The sequence below is a fragment of the Choloepus didactylus genome, chromosome 2 (assembly GCF_015220235.1).
Source record: "Choloepus didactylus isolate mChoDid1 chromosome 2, mChoDid1.pri, whole genome shotgun sequence".
Lineage (NCBI taxonomy): Eukaryota > Metazoa > Chordata > Mammalia > Pilosa > Megalonychidae > Choloepus > Choloepus didactylus.
Window position 1 is genome coordinate 237246839 of NC_051308.1, and position 14347 is coordinate 237261185.

Below are 14347 nucleotides of genomic sequence, written 5' to 3' on the forward strand. Positions count from 1 at the left end.
TATTGCAAATTGAAGGTGTTGATTATGGCTTAAAGGAAGAGGATCTCAGCGGTATTGGGGGCGACCGAAATGGAAGGTCTGACCCTCAGCCTGTTCTCAGCAGGCAGGGAGCCATCCTTGGCATCACCAGACAAACCGCGGAAAGTCAGCCCCGTGGGAACGGTGAGCACCGCCAGCGGGAGGAAGGCGAGGCATGGGCCATGGGCCCAGCAGCTGTCGGTTTCCACTTGGCCCCCTGCTCAGCTTCCCCCTCCCCCAGTGGTAGTTTTAGACCTGTGAATCCCTCCTGCTCTGCCTCAGTGCCCAGAATCTGTATGTGCCATCTAGGGCTTGGCCAGAGCAGTTTCCCAAACTTCTTTGACCATAGAACCCCACCTCCTCTTTTCTAACGGAGCATCCCATGGCCCCAGTGACACACTCGGGGGAAGGAGCCCAAACAGTGATTTAGAAATGATCTTTGAGTTTGTGATGAATCATTCCAGAAGAACAAAATGCCTGCTGAAATTCTTCTAGAATAGTAAATTAGCTAACACTGGGGCTTATTATTTACCAGGCACTGTTCTATACACACAATGAGAATTATGTATTTACTCCTTACAACATCCCTAAGAAGGAGGAGTTATTATCCCCATTTTACAGATGAAGAAATCAAGGCACAGAGACCTTAAGTACCTCCCAAGGTCACCAAGGTGATGAGGGGTGGAGCGGGCCGTTTCTCACCAGCTAGTGCCCGACATAGGACCAAGGCAGCGGTTCTCAGCCCTGGCTGCACTTTGGAACCGCTTGGTTCCAAAACACGAAGTCCAGGCCACAACCCAGAACAATTAAAGCAGAATCTTTGTGTCCATCCGTCCCCTTCCACTCCCTAATGCGCAGTGATGGTCAAAAACCAGCAGACTAGAGCAGGGTCCACAAACCATGGCCTGTGGGCCAAATCTGGCTAGTCACATGTTTTTTAATAGTCTGCAAGCTAAGAATGGCTTTTACATTTCTAAATGGTTCTTACAAAATCAAAAGAATATTTTGTGTCACACACAAAAAATATGAAATTAAAATCCCAGTCCAAAAATAAAGTTTTATAGGAGCACGGCCATACCTATAGTTGCTTTGTGCTACAGCAGAGTTGGCTGGTTGGGACAGAGAGCACCTGGCCCGCAAAACTGAAAATATTTACCATTTGGATCTTTGTAGTAAAAGTTTGCCAAACCCTGGATTAGAGGAAACTAGCTTCTGTAAGAGCAAAATAAATTTAAGAAGAGAGGTTGGTTAAACAAACACTACAGAGGGCCTTGGGATCTCCAACCTTAGAGTTCTGTATTTGCAAATGCAAAACAGGAGCCCCCAGGGCAAAGAGATCAGTCCCAAATTTCCAACCTGCTGGGCAGTGACAGCTCTGTCCAGCTCTTAGGTCGGTCCTGATCCTTGGTTTTCCGTGGCTGATAACTCTGGCCATCCTAACCCTTCTCGCCAGCCACAAGCAATGCCGGGGTCTCTGCCTGCCAAGAGTTCCATCTGCGCTGAGCCGGCATAATCCTAGTTGAGCATCTCCATCTCAGACACAGGCAAAACTACCGGTGGATTTGCTTCCCAGCCGGCTGGCTTTGATCTCCTTCGGTTCTCCGGCACCCTCCTCTCGGCACCCCCTCTCGCAAGAGTCCCATGCCCATCAGACTTGGATAGGGAGAGAAGACAAGGGGATCTGGTTTCTCCTCCATCAGTCTGCATTTTTTGGTGCCTGGCCCCTGACCCCACTGCTTTTCCCAAGGTGGTAAACAGCCCAAGGCCAGCCAGGAATGTGGATGGGGAAGGTGTTTATCATTTGTGACTTGCTTTGCCCCAGGCCTAAGGGTGACTGAGAGGCCCAGTGGGAGGGATTTAGATGGCTCTCCTGAGGTGGCCCTTGGAGCTAGATCTGCTGGAACAGATCTTCCGAGTGGGTATCATGGGCCTAGCCTTGGGGGGTGGGTGGGGGGCACTTAGCCTCAGGAGGTACCCCAAACCCCTCAGACAGTTCTACAGAAGTGGTGATGGGGTCCAGAGATGGGCGCTTGGAAGCCTGGGAACTTACAGAAACAGTATGCAAGATGGGTGTACACGGGTGATGTGTGTAATTTTTTAGAGTCCCCGTTTGCATCAGATTCTCAGAGGGCATGAACCACAAAAGCTAAAGCACCCCTGGGGTAGAAGCCATCGGGGGCAACTGCAAAATGCATTTCCCAGGGCTGGAACAGCAGGGCCCAGTTAACTTAAGGGACAGCATTATCATATCCCCAAAAGAACATATCTCAGAATATCGCCTCCAAGAGGCCAAGGGTCCATCTACTCATATCATTCCTTCCCAGCAAGCAAGTGCTTAATGCATGGTGTTTTGTTTGTTTGTTTGTTTATGTGTTTTGTTTTTTAAAAAAACGATGAAACTTTGTCTAGGGAAGGAAGAGAAAAGTCAAGTCATTCCAGCCTTTGCCACAAAGAAGGGAGCCAGCAGGGACCGTGTCTCTCTCCCTGAGAGCCGTGGAAACCTGGGAATAGTGCCTAGATGTGGAGGGGCAAGAACATGGGCCTTGGCCCAGGAACAGCCCCCAGCACCAGCGTTTACTATTAGCACCCAGCTAGACCCCAGTGGGGTCCCGGCAGCTTGCGCATCCCCTGGAAGCAGGTAGAAATGCAGAATGGAGTGAATCAGAATCTGCACTTTAACCAGCTTCCCTGGGTGATTCTTATGCACATTAGGTTTGGGGAGCATCGATATGGGACCCAGGACAAGTCACAAAACTCAACTGTGCCTCAGTTTCCTCCCTGTAAAATGGTGGCAATGCCTACTTTAAAAGGTTGTCATAATTAAAGGAGATCATGTTAGCCAAGCGCTTAGCACAGTGCTCCATGTTAATCTGTGCCCAAGGGACCCAAGGCCATCCTGTCCCCTCCAGGAGCTTAAATTTCTTTCCACTCTCAAAAACCTCTGTATGTCTAGTTTGAAGGCGTTGCAGTGCTGCGGTGGGACAGTAGAGGGCACTCTCGACATAGCCATCGCAGAGAACCGGGCGTGCAGGCTGCGGTGGTCTCGGCGGAGCCGGGGTTGGGGGACTGGGGGGCTGCCGCTCGGCTCCTGGGAGAGGCAGCTCGTTCACCCAGAGTCCCCCGCCCCAGCCGCCTCCCTCCAGGGGCTGCGTGCCCCGGGCCTGACCCCGCTAGTTATAAACAAACGGCCCTCCCGGGCTCAGTCCCCGGGCCCGCGGGGAGGCGCCTCCGCCGGCGCCGCTAGACGTTGATAAAGGAGCCCTGGTCGCCGTTGGCCGTCTCGGGCTCCACGCAGCGCCCCTTCCTCCGTGTGACCCTGCGGTTCCGGTGGAATTTGGCGTAGCAGCGCAGTCCTGAGCAAAGACAGGCACGGGGGTCAGCGGTGCGACGAGCGAGTCCCCCCATCTCCTGGGGCCCCGTCTTCTCCCACACCCACCCCCTTCTTTATTCTGCCCTGCAGCCCATCCTCCCCGGGGCAGACGGAACGAGCTTTAAAAAGTAGACTTTGCAAACCTAATTAACAGCACTGAATTACATATTTGCATGTAACTGAAAGAGGAAATTTTAGGTTGTATACATGTTTCTAAAATAAAAATTTAAAAACAAAACAGAACAAATCATAGGACTGTACAACACAAACAGGAAACCCTAATGCAAACCAAAGACTATAGTTAACAGTACAATTACGATAATATTCTTTCATCAATTGTAACAAGGTACCACACCATGCAAGGTGTTAATAGTAGGGGTGGTATATGGGAACTCTGTATTTTCTACATGATTTTTCTGTAAATCTACAACTTCACTAACAATGATTTTTAAAAATTAAAAAAAGAAAGACGTGAAACCAGAGTCTGGCCTCCCCTCTAAGACCTCCCATGGCTCCCCATTGCACTTAAAGTAAAATTCAAACTTCAGCCCTTGGCTAACAAGGCTGGGGGGACTTGGATCCCACCTCCCTTCTGCTCTCTCTACTTCCACTTCCTCCTCGCTCTGACTCCAGCCCCACCCGGTCTTCTTGCTGTTCATAATCCCAGCCATTTCCTGCCTTTCGCACATGCTGTTCCTGCAGAAAGAAATCTCTCCCAAAGCCCTTTGCAAGACAGCCTGCTTAATAAGCTTCAGGTGTCAAAACACCTTCCCCGATCGCCCCCAATTAAAGTAGGTGTGGCCATCCTGGGCACCGAGGGAGGTTTCCATGGCTGTGAAACTCTGACATGGCCACGGCCACCCCCTGAGATGCGAGGGTGAGGGATACTTTCCACTTAAGGCACAGAAGGTGCCTCCCGATGATGGGGGAAAGAGATGTCAGCGTGGCCCAAGCAACTCCTACATGCCAGGTGTAACCCCAAGGAGAGGGGCATCTCCACTCGAGGACCCACCTGTGGCACCATCAAGAGAGGAAAGGGTTTGTAGGGAAGTTTGTACCTCGGGACCTCAAATGCAAACCTGGGCCACTTGGCTTTCGGACCTCAGGCCACACAAATGACACTTGGAAGAGCATCAGGAGATTCGTGGGCAGTAGTGGTTTGCAGCCACAGAGGCCCTTCTAGGATCCAGGCTGGCCTTGACTGCTGGATTTCAACCCTGGGCCCTGGGTTCAACATTTCAAGATTTCTCAGGGGTCCTTAGGACTCCTGGTCCCCATAAGGGTTCCCGGTGTATCCCAGATCCCTCTGGTCTGGTCTCTTGGTGACACCCCCTCCTGGCTCATCTTTAACTCATTGCCTGAGCTGTGATGTCACTCTTCTTCTTCTTCTTTTTTTTTTTTTTTTTTTCTGGAGCCTGATTCTCCAGGGAGAAAGCAAGAGTTTAGCTGAGACTGCTTAATGCAGGAGGGATCCGAGGAAAAGAGCAGATGGGTTTTGGACATATTTCTTGGATGCTTGGAAAGCAGCTATGCTCCCGCCCTTTCCCAAGGCCCAGGGGAGGAAGGAAAGATGGGTCCCCATGCAGAGGGGCCCCCCAATGGGTGTCCAGCCAGGCACCAAGCAGTTGTGTGCCGCTCTGTAGGGCCACGTCCCCTCCCCTGGCTGGGCTGGACCTGGACGCCAAGCACGGCAAATCTGCCCCAGGCTGCTCTGGACTCCCCAGACTCAAGAGTGCTCCTGCCCGCTCTACACCTCCATCTCCTCCTCCTACCTATGGGGTTTCCACCTGCACGCAGGTACCCAGAGATGCTGCCAGGTGTCTTACAGAAGGCAGCTTCCCAGCACCCTCCTACCTCCATCCTCCTCTCACCTCCAGGCTGGTCCTTCCTGTCTCCACTCCCGGTCCCCAAAGCCCTGCAGCCAGAGTGAATTTTTAAACCCCCAACTCAGAGCACACTGCTTCCCTGCTTAAAACCCGCCAATGACTTCCAGCTACAAGTCAAATGAAATCACAACTAGGTGGACTGGCCCTGCATGACCCTCCCCCATCCTCCTCCTGCCTCACCGGGTACCATCTTCCATTTGGTTGTGAGGTCCCACTGGAGCAAGCCAGGCTTGCTCCTGCCTCAAGGACCTGGTCCTTGCCCTGCCTCCCTGGACCCTTCTTCCCCTTGGATCCCCAGGTAGCTGGCTCCCTGCCACCCCTGTCCATCCTTTCTAAAATAACTCCAGTATCACCCCGGACTATTTTCTGTATAGCCCTTCTCATTTTCTAAAGACATCCCAGCGATTTATTTGCTTATTGTCTGCTCTTCTGACCAGAATGGATTCGTGGGTGGGAAATTATCAGATTTTTCACTATGGAACCCCCAATGTCCCGGACAGTGCCTGGCACATAGCAGGTGCTCAATAAACGCTTCTTGACAGACTGACTAACTGGATGAAAACATAATCAGGCCTTATGGCTTTATTGCTTTTACAGCAGATGGCTCTTCATGAGGATAATGTGAGCCAAATTAGGGCAAGTATCACAGGATGGTTAATAGCAGGAACTGAGACAAAGTTCTCCCACTTAGGAGACAAGGACGCTGACCGGAGAGTGGACCATGTTAATTATAGGTGTCACATTTTTATAACAGTACTTGTTTTTCAGAGATGGATACTGAAATTTTTATAGGTGAAGTTCTGTGAACTGTCACAGATTGCTTCAAAATCATGTTGGGAAAATAAATATAGGAATAAAAAGTAATCATATTGGAGTATAGGAAGTGGGTGGGAGCAGAGATGACACAGAAGGACCACGTATCAGAAACTATTGAAGCCACATAATAGGAAATGGGGACTTATTATACTATTCTGACTACGCTAGTATATGTTTGAAATTTTTTGGAATAAAACGAATTTTTTAGTACACTCCCATCCCTCTGCACTTTTCTGACTGTGTAAGTGTTGGGCAAGTCACTCAACCTCAGTTCACTCATTTGTAAAATGGGGATCATAATATCCCCCTTTCCAGGGGTGGCTGAGAGGATTATAGGAGATAATGAGAGTAAAGAACTCAGCACACAGCCTGGCACACCTCAGCAGAAGTGTGCAGGAGGGGTTGGATAGCTGGGAGCTGGAAAGAGTTAAAGAGGGAGCTGGCCAAGCACATCCTTCCCTGGACCCTGCTGGGAAATGCACCCCATCCCTGTTATCTCACTTGGAAAGCCTCCCTGGGTAGGATACCGCTGTGAAAGCAGCAGCCGCTCAAGTCTGATCTTACTTAAAGAGATACTCTCCTGCCTCCTCCCTTCTCTCACCTCCAGATCACGGGTGATCTTGCCAGCTTGTATTTCAAGAGGTGAGAAAAGCAAATCTGAGAAACGGTGCCAGGAATCGGGATTAAATGAGTTCACAGATTGGGAAGGCACCGAGCAAAGCTGTTCCTGCGCTTGCCTCTGGCTCCCAGGGGATTCTCCCACTCCCTCCTTCGCCTTCTCCCCGCCCCCTCCACCACAAGCCACCGGGTGCAGTGCACCCCCGGCCAGGAAACCTGGTCCCTGGGGACAGCTTTCTCCCAGAAGCAGCTCCGAGAAGCCCCACGAGGCAGGCTCCCTGGACCCAGGGCATCCGGCTCACCTTCCACGCACATGCAGTCGTCGAAGCACTTGTTGTTGAGGCCTCGGTTGTGGGGCGTGCAGAGGTGCTCCCGCAGGTCGCAGCAGGCCCCTGCAGCACAGAAGCACCCCGCGGTCAGCCGGGCAGAGCCGGGCCCTACCCGCCGCCCCGCGCGCCGGCCCACTGCACGGGAAATCCATCATCTCTGGCAGGGCCGTGGCCCGGCGGCCTGGGCCATCTGGTGCACCAGGCTCCCGGCTGGAACCGCTGATGGATGTCATTGCTGAGGCCCTCAGGGGCGGGTGGCAGAGACCCTGGCTGCCCCAGATGGGCCATTGATTGAGTGTCGGAGGGGCGGTGCGGGCGAACAGCTGGCGACTGCCAGCTGTGGAGTCAGCTTGGGGCTGGGAGGGGCCGCAGGCGTCGCTGATTCCAGTGGCCTCTTCTGACAGATGGGGAAACGGAAGCCCCGGGAAGCAGCTGGAGCCCCTAAGGGCTGCCTTCGCCCACCACGGAGCCGGCCCTCAGAGCAACTGTCCTGCTGGCCCAACTCGAGCCAACCTGCTCTGGGTGAGCCCACCAGTTTGGAAAAGAAGCAGCCTGCCAAGAAGCCAGTAGTCTGGCTCAGACAGTGCCAAGCTGCTCACCGGCTGCCGTGTTTGTACGAGATTGTTTTGGCCACTGAGTTACCAAGTGCGACGGCCGTGGAGGTGGGCAGCTCGGGTCCTTCCCACGGGAGAGAACTTGCTGTTGAGCCATGGGGAATGCACTTAGCTGACTGCTTGCAGCTGTTAGTGTCTTTGGGGGCCCTTGACTGGCACGGTGGAGGGGACACCCAGGCCTGGCCACTGCTGCCTGATGCAGGTCTCCTCTGACAGGTGGTCTCTGCCCTGGAGCTCCAGTTGGCAGCCCAGTCCGAAGGTCTCCCTCCTCATCCTCCTTTCTCCCCCTTTTATCATCCATAGGCGTTCCCTCCACCCCCAAATAAACCTCTTGGATTTCTAACTCTGCCTTGGCATCTGCTTTCCAGAGCTCCCAACAGACCCACCGAGGGCAGCAGTTGAAGGCATTGGTCAAAACCTCAGGCCACTTGTTTTTAGGCTGTCTGGGTGGTGACAGCTGCTGAGCAGGGGAGGACCAAGGTGTAGCTTAAAGCATCCCTAGCAAGCACAGCAGTCTCAGGGCGTGACAAGGACAGGATTAAGTCCTGTCAGGCTTTAGGAGGATGAGGCTTTGGAACCAGGCAGACCCGGGTTTGAGCCACTTCCTAGCTGCATGAACTTGGGTGTGACACTTAGCCTCTCTGGAGCTCGGTTTCCTTGCCTGAAAAATGGGGATGACAGTGTTGTCTCTTTCTCTGGGTTGTCGTGCAGATTAAATGATGGATGGCAGCAATTCTCAGTGAGTGATAGCTGTCATTAGGGTTATCACCTGGAAAGGCTGCTCCTGTGCCTGGGGACACCCACCCCTATCCCGCATGGGCGTTCCCCCAGCACCTGGCGCGGTGCTGCGAACGCTGGGGTGGTACCTGGCAGGCAGTCCTGGTGATGATCACACGGTTCCCCTTCAGCAGGGGACGTCTCGTTACCACCGCTGGAGGGTTTACTCCGGTGTCTCTCTGGGGACAAGAATATCTGTCATCAGCCCCAGCGGAACAGAGAGGTTAGGTGCACAGATGCCAGGCAGATTGGCTCAGACAAGGCACTGCACCTCTCTCTGCCTCAGTTTTCTCTTCTCTAAAATGAGATCAGCAGTAGTTCTGACCACATAGATTCTCTTTTTCAGGATAAAATGAGTTGATCTGTGTTTGGCATGGAATAAGCACTTGAGAGCATTTTCCATTTTGGGTGTTGGGTGGGTACCCAGTTTTGACCACCACCCCCCTATGGGTCAGACTGGGCTCACTGGGGCTCCCACCCCAAAGATGGTGGAGGAGGGCAGGGAGCCCAGGGCAGGGCTGGCAGGGTGGGGGCGGGCATACCTTTCTTCTTTGCAGAGGGCCAGACCTCCAGTTTCAAGTCTTCATAATCGGTCCAGTCGAACAAGGTCATGTCCAGCGTGGGCATCACTTCCCCACCAGGCCTGGGCAGCACCTGCAGAAGAGACACGGAGAACAGGAGACCCAGAACCCTCTGACCACTGGAAGCAGGATGTGGGGTCCCTGGGCCAGAAGGGGAGGCAGGGGCTCTTCGGAGGACACCTCATTCTCTGCTTGGCAGCCTGGAATCCCAGCCGAGGGGCATCGAGACGGACGCCTGAGGCTCCCACTAGCTCCAGCAGCCACTCGGTCCATTTCCTCACTGGGCACCCAGCACCCACCTGTGCGTCTAAACGCAGTCGGTGCAGCCAAGGGGATAAGTCATCGGGCCCTTGAGGAAGGGGCTGAGACCACCGTCAGGCAGGGAAGGCAACCTGGCCTGCTCAGGGATTCGAAAGGACTTGGATGAAGCCCAGCTGCTCACTTCCCGCCCCGTCCTCTCTCCTGCAGAAATTATCAGCTCTCTGTGCACCACCGAGGCCATAGCCAGGGCTCAGTCCCAGCCTCGCTTGGGCTTGCAACCGATTGCTGCAGACTGTGGCTGGATGTGTTCAGTCGGAGGTGGCCAATGATGGAACCTCCTAGAGCTGGCTTCTGAACAATGGACTCCAGAGGGCCGGAAACAGGGAGAACCATGCTGTCCTGGGGAGCAGGCCCCCAGCTTTCATCAGACTCTTAAAGGGGTGCAAGATCCAAAAAGAGGATAAAAAAAGAGCTACTGCTAAAAAAATAAAAGTTTTATTTCTTCTTCATATTTTGCTGGCCATTTTAGATGATTTTACTTTGAAAATACTTCAAAGCCACAAAAAAAAGGTGCAAGAACAGTGCAATTAGCTCTTATCTACCCTTCATTTAGATCCACCAATGCTTGCATTTTTGCCAGGATTTCTCACTTGCTCTCTCGCCATCTACCTTTTTTAAAGACCTGAAACAGATGGGTCAAAGTGTTAACTAATGCTTGTTAATTCTGGGTCTTGGGGACATGGTTTGTTAAATCTGTCTTCCCCTCTGTACTTTTCTGTGCGGATGAAATTCTTCCCCAAGGGCCCCACTGTTCTCAGTGCAGAGACCTTGAAGAGCACTGGCTTCCTTGGCTGTCCCTAGAGTGAGCCCCAGGTCCACTTGCCCCTGCACAGAGGCAGCCCTTTCTCAGGACAGATGCCACCCCTCCCAGGGCTGGAGCTGGGCTGGACGGTGTGTCAGACCTGGCTTCAGTGTTGTCCCTGTGGCCTCAGTCAACTCTCCCCTGCTCCTCTCTGTGCCTCTTGCTGCCCCAAAGCTACTAAGTGGGGGTTGGCACAACGTGGTATCAGGGACCCTTTCGGCTCTGAGATTGCTCTCGGGCTCCTTACCTGGGGCTGCAGGGAAGTGACAGGCAGGATCAGGGACTCTTCTGTGGCAGGTGCCACCTCAAAGGTGGTCAGGAATAGCATGGTGGGGGCCAGGCTGGTGGAGGACTCCTCCATCGTGGCATCTGGTGCCGGGTCTCCGGAGAGCTCTGCCTTCTTCATCAGGGAGCTGGGGCCTCGGACCAAAGCTCGGCCTGATCCAAGGAGCGAGAAACCCAGGGGCTTGATCTGCTCCCCACCCGTGTGTGCCCACGGCAGAACACACATTTTCTACTGCACACCGGGGTGGAAGGGACCACATAGTGAGTCCCTGGCTCAGTCAAAATCTCCACTGCCCACCCTTCCAGGGAGGTGGAAATGGGGGACTTGGGGAGAAAATGTACTGCAGGGGAGATGGCCCTCATAAAGCAATATTCCAGCAAGTCTAAGCCTGTGTTGGCTGGATGCAGCCAGGGGTGTGAGTGCAACAAATGGGAGCTAGCAGAATCAATCCTGGAAGGCTTCCTGGAGGAAGTGACTTTGAGTAGGGGAGCAACATGATGAGATCAAGAATCTGAGCCTACTGTTTGCCGGCTCCCGGATGAGAGGCTTTACAAGCAATATTTCATCTAACCATTGCAAGAGCTCTGGGAGGTGGGTGCTGCCTTCAGCCTCATGCATAGGGAAGGAAACTGAAGGGAGAGGTTAAGCAACTGGTAAGCCGGTCCATAGCCAGAGCAGCTATGTAACAGAGTCTGGATTTGAACCCAGGTCTGTCTGAGTGCAAAGCTAATGTTCTTAACCACGAATGCCACTGTCCAAGGCCCCTGGACATAGGATGGGGGGAGTGCGAGAGGGAGAGCATGCCAGATGAGGAGGGTCAGAACAAGGGCTTCGAGAGAAGCTGGAGGGCCCCAGACTCATCCCTGCCTCTTTTCCTCAGGTAAGATCTGGCTGTAAGGGAGGCTGACTCAGTTGGGGTCACCCCACCTTGCAGAAATGAATCCCAGAGGGTGGAAAGGGGCCTTGAGGACCACTGAATTCACCCCATCCATTTTGTAGATGAGGAAACTGAGGCCCGGTCAGCCTGAGGTCCCACAGCTGGTCAAGAGCAGAGCCTGCCCCAGCCACCATACCCCCCTCCTGCCACCTCTGCTGCCTTCCCGCCTCTCCTAGGAGGGGGCCGTGGCTCCATCGAAGCTGGGGGAGCCAGAGCTGAGCTGGGGTGAGTCCAGGCCCAAGTGTGCCCCCTGGCTTGGGGATGCCAGCACCCTCTCCCCAACCTGACACAGATAACCTTTGGAGAAGGGCCACCGAGAGTCTAAGATGGGGGCCCCAACTATGTTCTGCCCACCGGAGGGTCTTGGCAGGACTGGCAGGGAAGTGAACCCCAGATGCTTGCAGAGCTTTCTGCTCCTCCTGCAGAAACACCCCATCCCCCCATGTCTGTGACACTTGGCCTGTCCCCAGAGGTGGTCTTGTCACTTGCAAGCAGAGGCTGCCTGCTTGGGGACACGGCTACTCAGGGACCAAATGGGCAAAGGCTGGCACCCAGCTCATCTGCCACCCAGACAGCTCCCAGAGGAAGAAGGGAGAGTGGAGGAGGATCAAAGGAAGTTGACAAGAGCTGGGGGAGCACCCCGCGAACCAGGGCAGAGGCAGGAGGAATGGGGATATGAGGGTCCCTCCTTGGGTCACCTGCCTCCAGTGGACAACAGTGACTCAGCTTCAAGAAAAAGCTGAGAATTAACTAATAGCAAGCCCTGCTCCTTGCCCCTGCCACACTAAGCACTCTACATATCAAGACTCTGATTTAATACTGAGGGTAGATGGGACTATTATCCTCATCTTGCAGAAGGGGAATCCAAGGCACAAAAAGGTGGCTTGCCCAGGGCCACACAGCTAGCTAAATGGTGGACCCAGGATCTGAATCCAGGTGACCTGGCTTTAGAGTCTCTGCTCTTAGCCACTGCTCTGTGCTTCAGAGTTGATTAAATGATGGGCCTGAAAGGCACTGAACAGTTTCATCTCTACTTGGGACTTACAGTAGATTTTGGTCAGATACAAAGTGGAACTTCCTGACTTAGGAGGAGCATGTATTGATGACTGCCCCATGCCAGGCCTTCTCTTTGCCTCCTCTCCTTATCAGATACTCTGACTTTAGTGAGACTTCTCCCCTCCTCTACGTGCCCACTGCCCGCCCCCTTGGGGCCTTGGGAGGTACTCCCAGGGACCTCAGGCCACTGACACCTCCCACCAGCTCCCACCCCCTCCTGCCTCTGGAGTTCCTTTGGCCATCTGGGTCCAAGCCCACACTTGGGTCCCACTCCCCACCCCCTCACTCCCTTCGTACCTCCTCCCACCATCCACCCCATGCCATTGCAGGCTCCGCCCCCTTGCAGATCTCCAGTTACCTCGGTGCAGTTTCAACCTCTCCCTGCGTCTCTTGTGCTCCCTGCCGTGTTTCTTCACCCTCTCTGACCCTGGAGACCTGCTCTCCTTCTCAGGGTAGGGCAGTGCGAGCCCCAGGAGCAGGTCTTTGTCCCTCAGCAGGCCTGCAGGACTCTGCCCTGCTGACAGAGCCCTTGTCCCTGGCAACCTGGAGGCCTGCCTGGTGGCAGTGACCACAGCCCCATCCTGGGCCCAGCTGGACATGCCTGGCCCCTGCTCCTTCTTGCTTGGGCCCCGCCGGTGATGGTGGCTGGTCTGAGGTGTCCACAATGCTGGGTCCGAGAGGTGGATGTGATTCTCAGGGAGGTTCCGGGCTGGGGTTCCGGGTGCCAGGGAGCCTGCCTGGCTCAGCTCCAGGAGCCCCAGGAGGGCGAGGAGCAGCATCGAGGCAGGGTGGGGGGCAGGTCTAGCCATGGCCTCCTCCCTACAAGAAAAGCAGCACAAAGAGGGGACAGCTCAGTGGCCCTTCTCTCTCCGCCCCCCTGCTCCCCCCAAATCCTGTGTCTTACATTCTTACAGCCCAGTGTCCCTCAACAGGGATGAACGGGGATTTGGGCTCAGAGAACATCTGGAGACATTTTCGGTTGTCAAAACTGGAGGGCTGCTACTGGTGGGTGGAGACCAGGGCCACTGCTTGACACCCAACAATGCACAGGACGCCCCCCAACAAAGGACTATCTGTCAGTGGTGATGGGGCTGAGAAACCCTGACTTTTAAGCAACACCCAGGTTCCAGATTAGTCTAGCATTCTTCTCTGCACAACTCTCTGCCCTTTGCCGAGTCCGCTGGGAAAGAGCTGATCCCTCGGGGCTCAGAAATGCCCCCTCACTCCCAGGACTTGACTGGAACCCTAAACTCAAACCCACGGAGAAATAGCTTTTGACCAGGTGCTGCATGCAGGACTCAGGTTAAGTATCTCCTGTGAATTAATGTCACTTAGCCCTTTCAACAACTTCTGCAGTGGCTCCTTACTTAATACTCCCATTTTTTCTGAAGAGGATCTTAAGGTTCAGAGTGGTCATGCCTGTAAGTGGCATGTTAGTAATCCATCGGCCCCCAGTTTGTCGCTGTCCCAGGTCAGCCCAATTCTGTCCTCTCCCCTTTTCTCTTCCTCCTATGATCAGCCCTGAGGCCACCCGCTCCCTCCCTCCCTCCCTCCCTCCCTCCCTGCAGGTGTAGGCCGGGGAGGGGCTGAGGGACTTTGGGCCTCTCACCCCTATAGAGTGGGGTGAGTCAATCCTTGATCTGCCCTCAGTATAGCCCCCCATTCCCCGCAGGAAGTGGAGCCTCCTAGGGCACCAGGGGACCTCAGCTAAGGCCCCTAAGGCCTGCGGCTGGGGGCTGGGGGTGGTGCCTGCTGTATTCAGGAGATTCCCCCTCCCATAGCCCCCATCTCCATCCCACCAGCCTCATGGAACATCCAGGCCAGTCCCAGGCCGGCCTTGCCAGGCTGATTGAATTTTTATGGCTTCCTTGGGCCTCCAGCTATTCCATTAGGCTCTCCAAGGTGCTTACACAACCGTTTCTTGGTGATTTGCAGC

The 14347-nt window shown here is 54.2% G+C and overlaps 1 protein-coding gene across 1 annotated transcript; it reads right to left on the reverse strand.

Moving 5' to 3' along the window:
- Positions 1–3258: 3258 nt before the first annotated feature.
- On the reverse strand, positions 3259–13220 carry DRAXIN (dorsal inhibitory axon guidance protein). Its single transcript, XM_037818762.1, has 7 exons — positions 12770–13220; positions 10380–10570; positions 9921–9923; positions 8971–9082; positions 8518–8607; positions 7011–7100; positions 3259–3371 (listed from the first exon to the last, which is right to left on the reverse strand). The coding sequence occupies exons 1-7, from the start codon at positions 13218–13220 to the stop codon at positions 3259–3261; spliced, it is 1050 nt and encodes a 349-aa protein (XP_037674690.1).
- Between the last annotated feature and the right edge of the window lie 1127 nt (positions 13221–14347).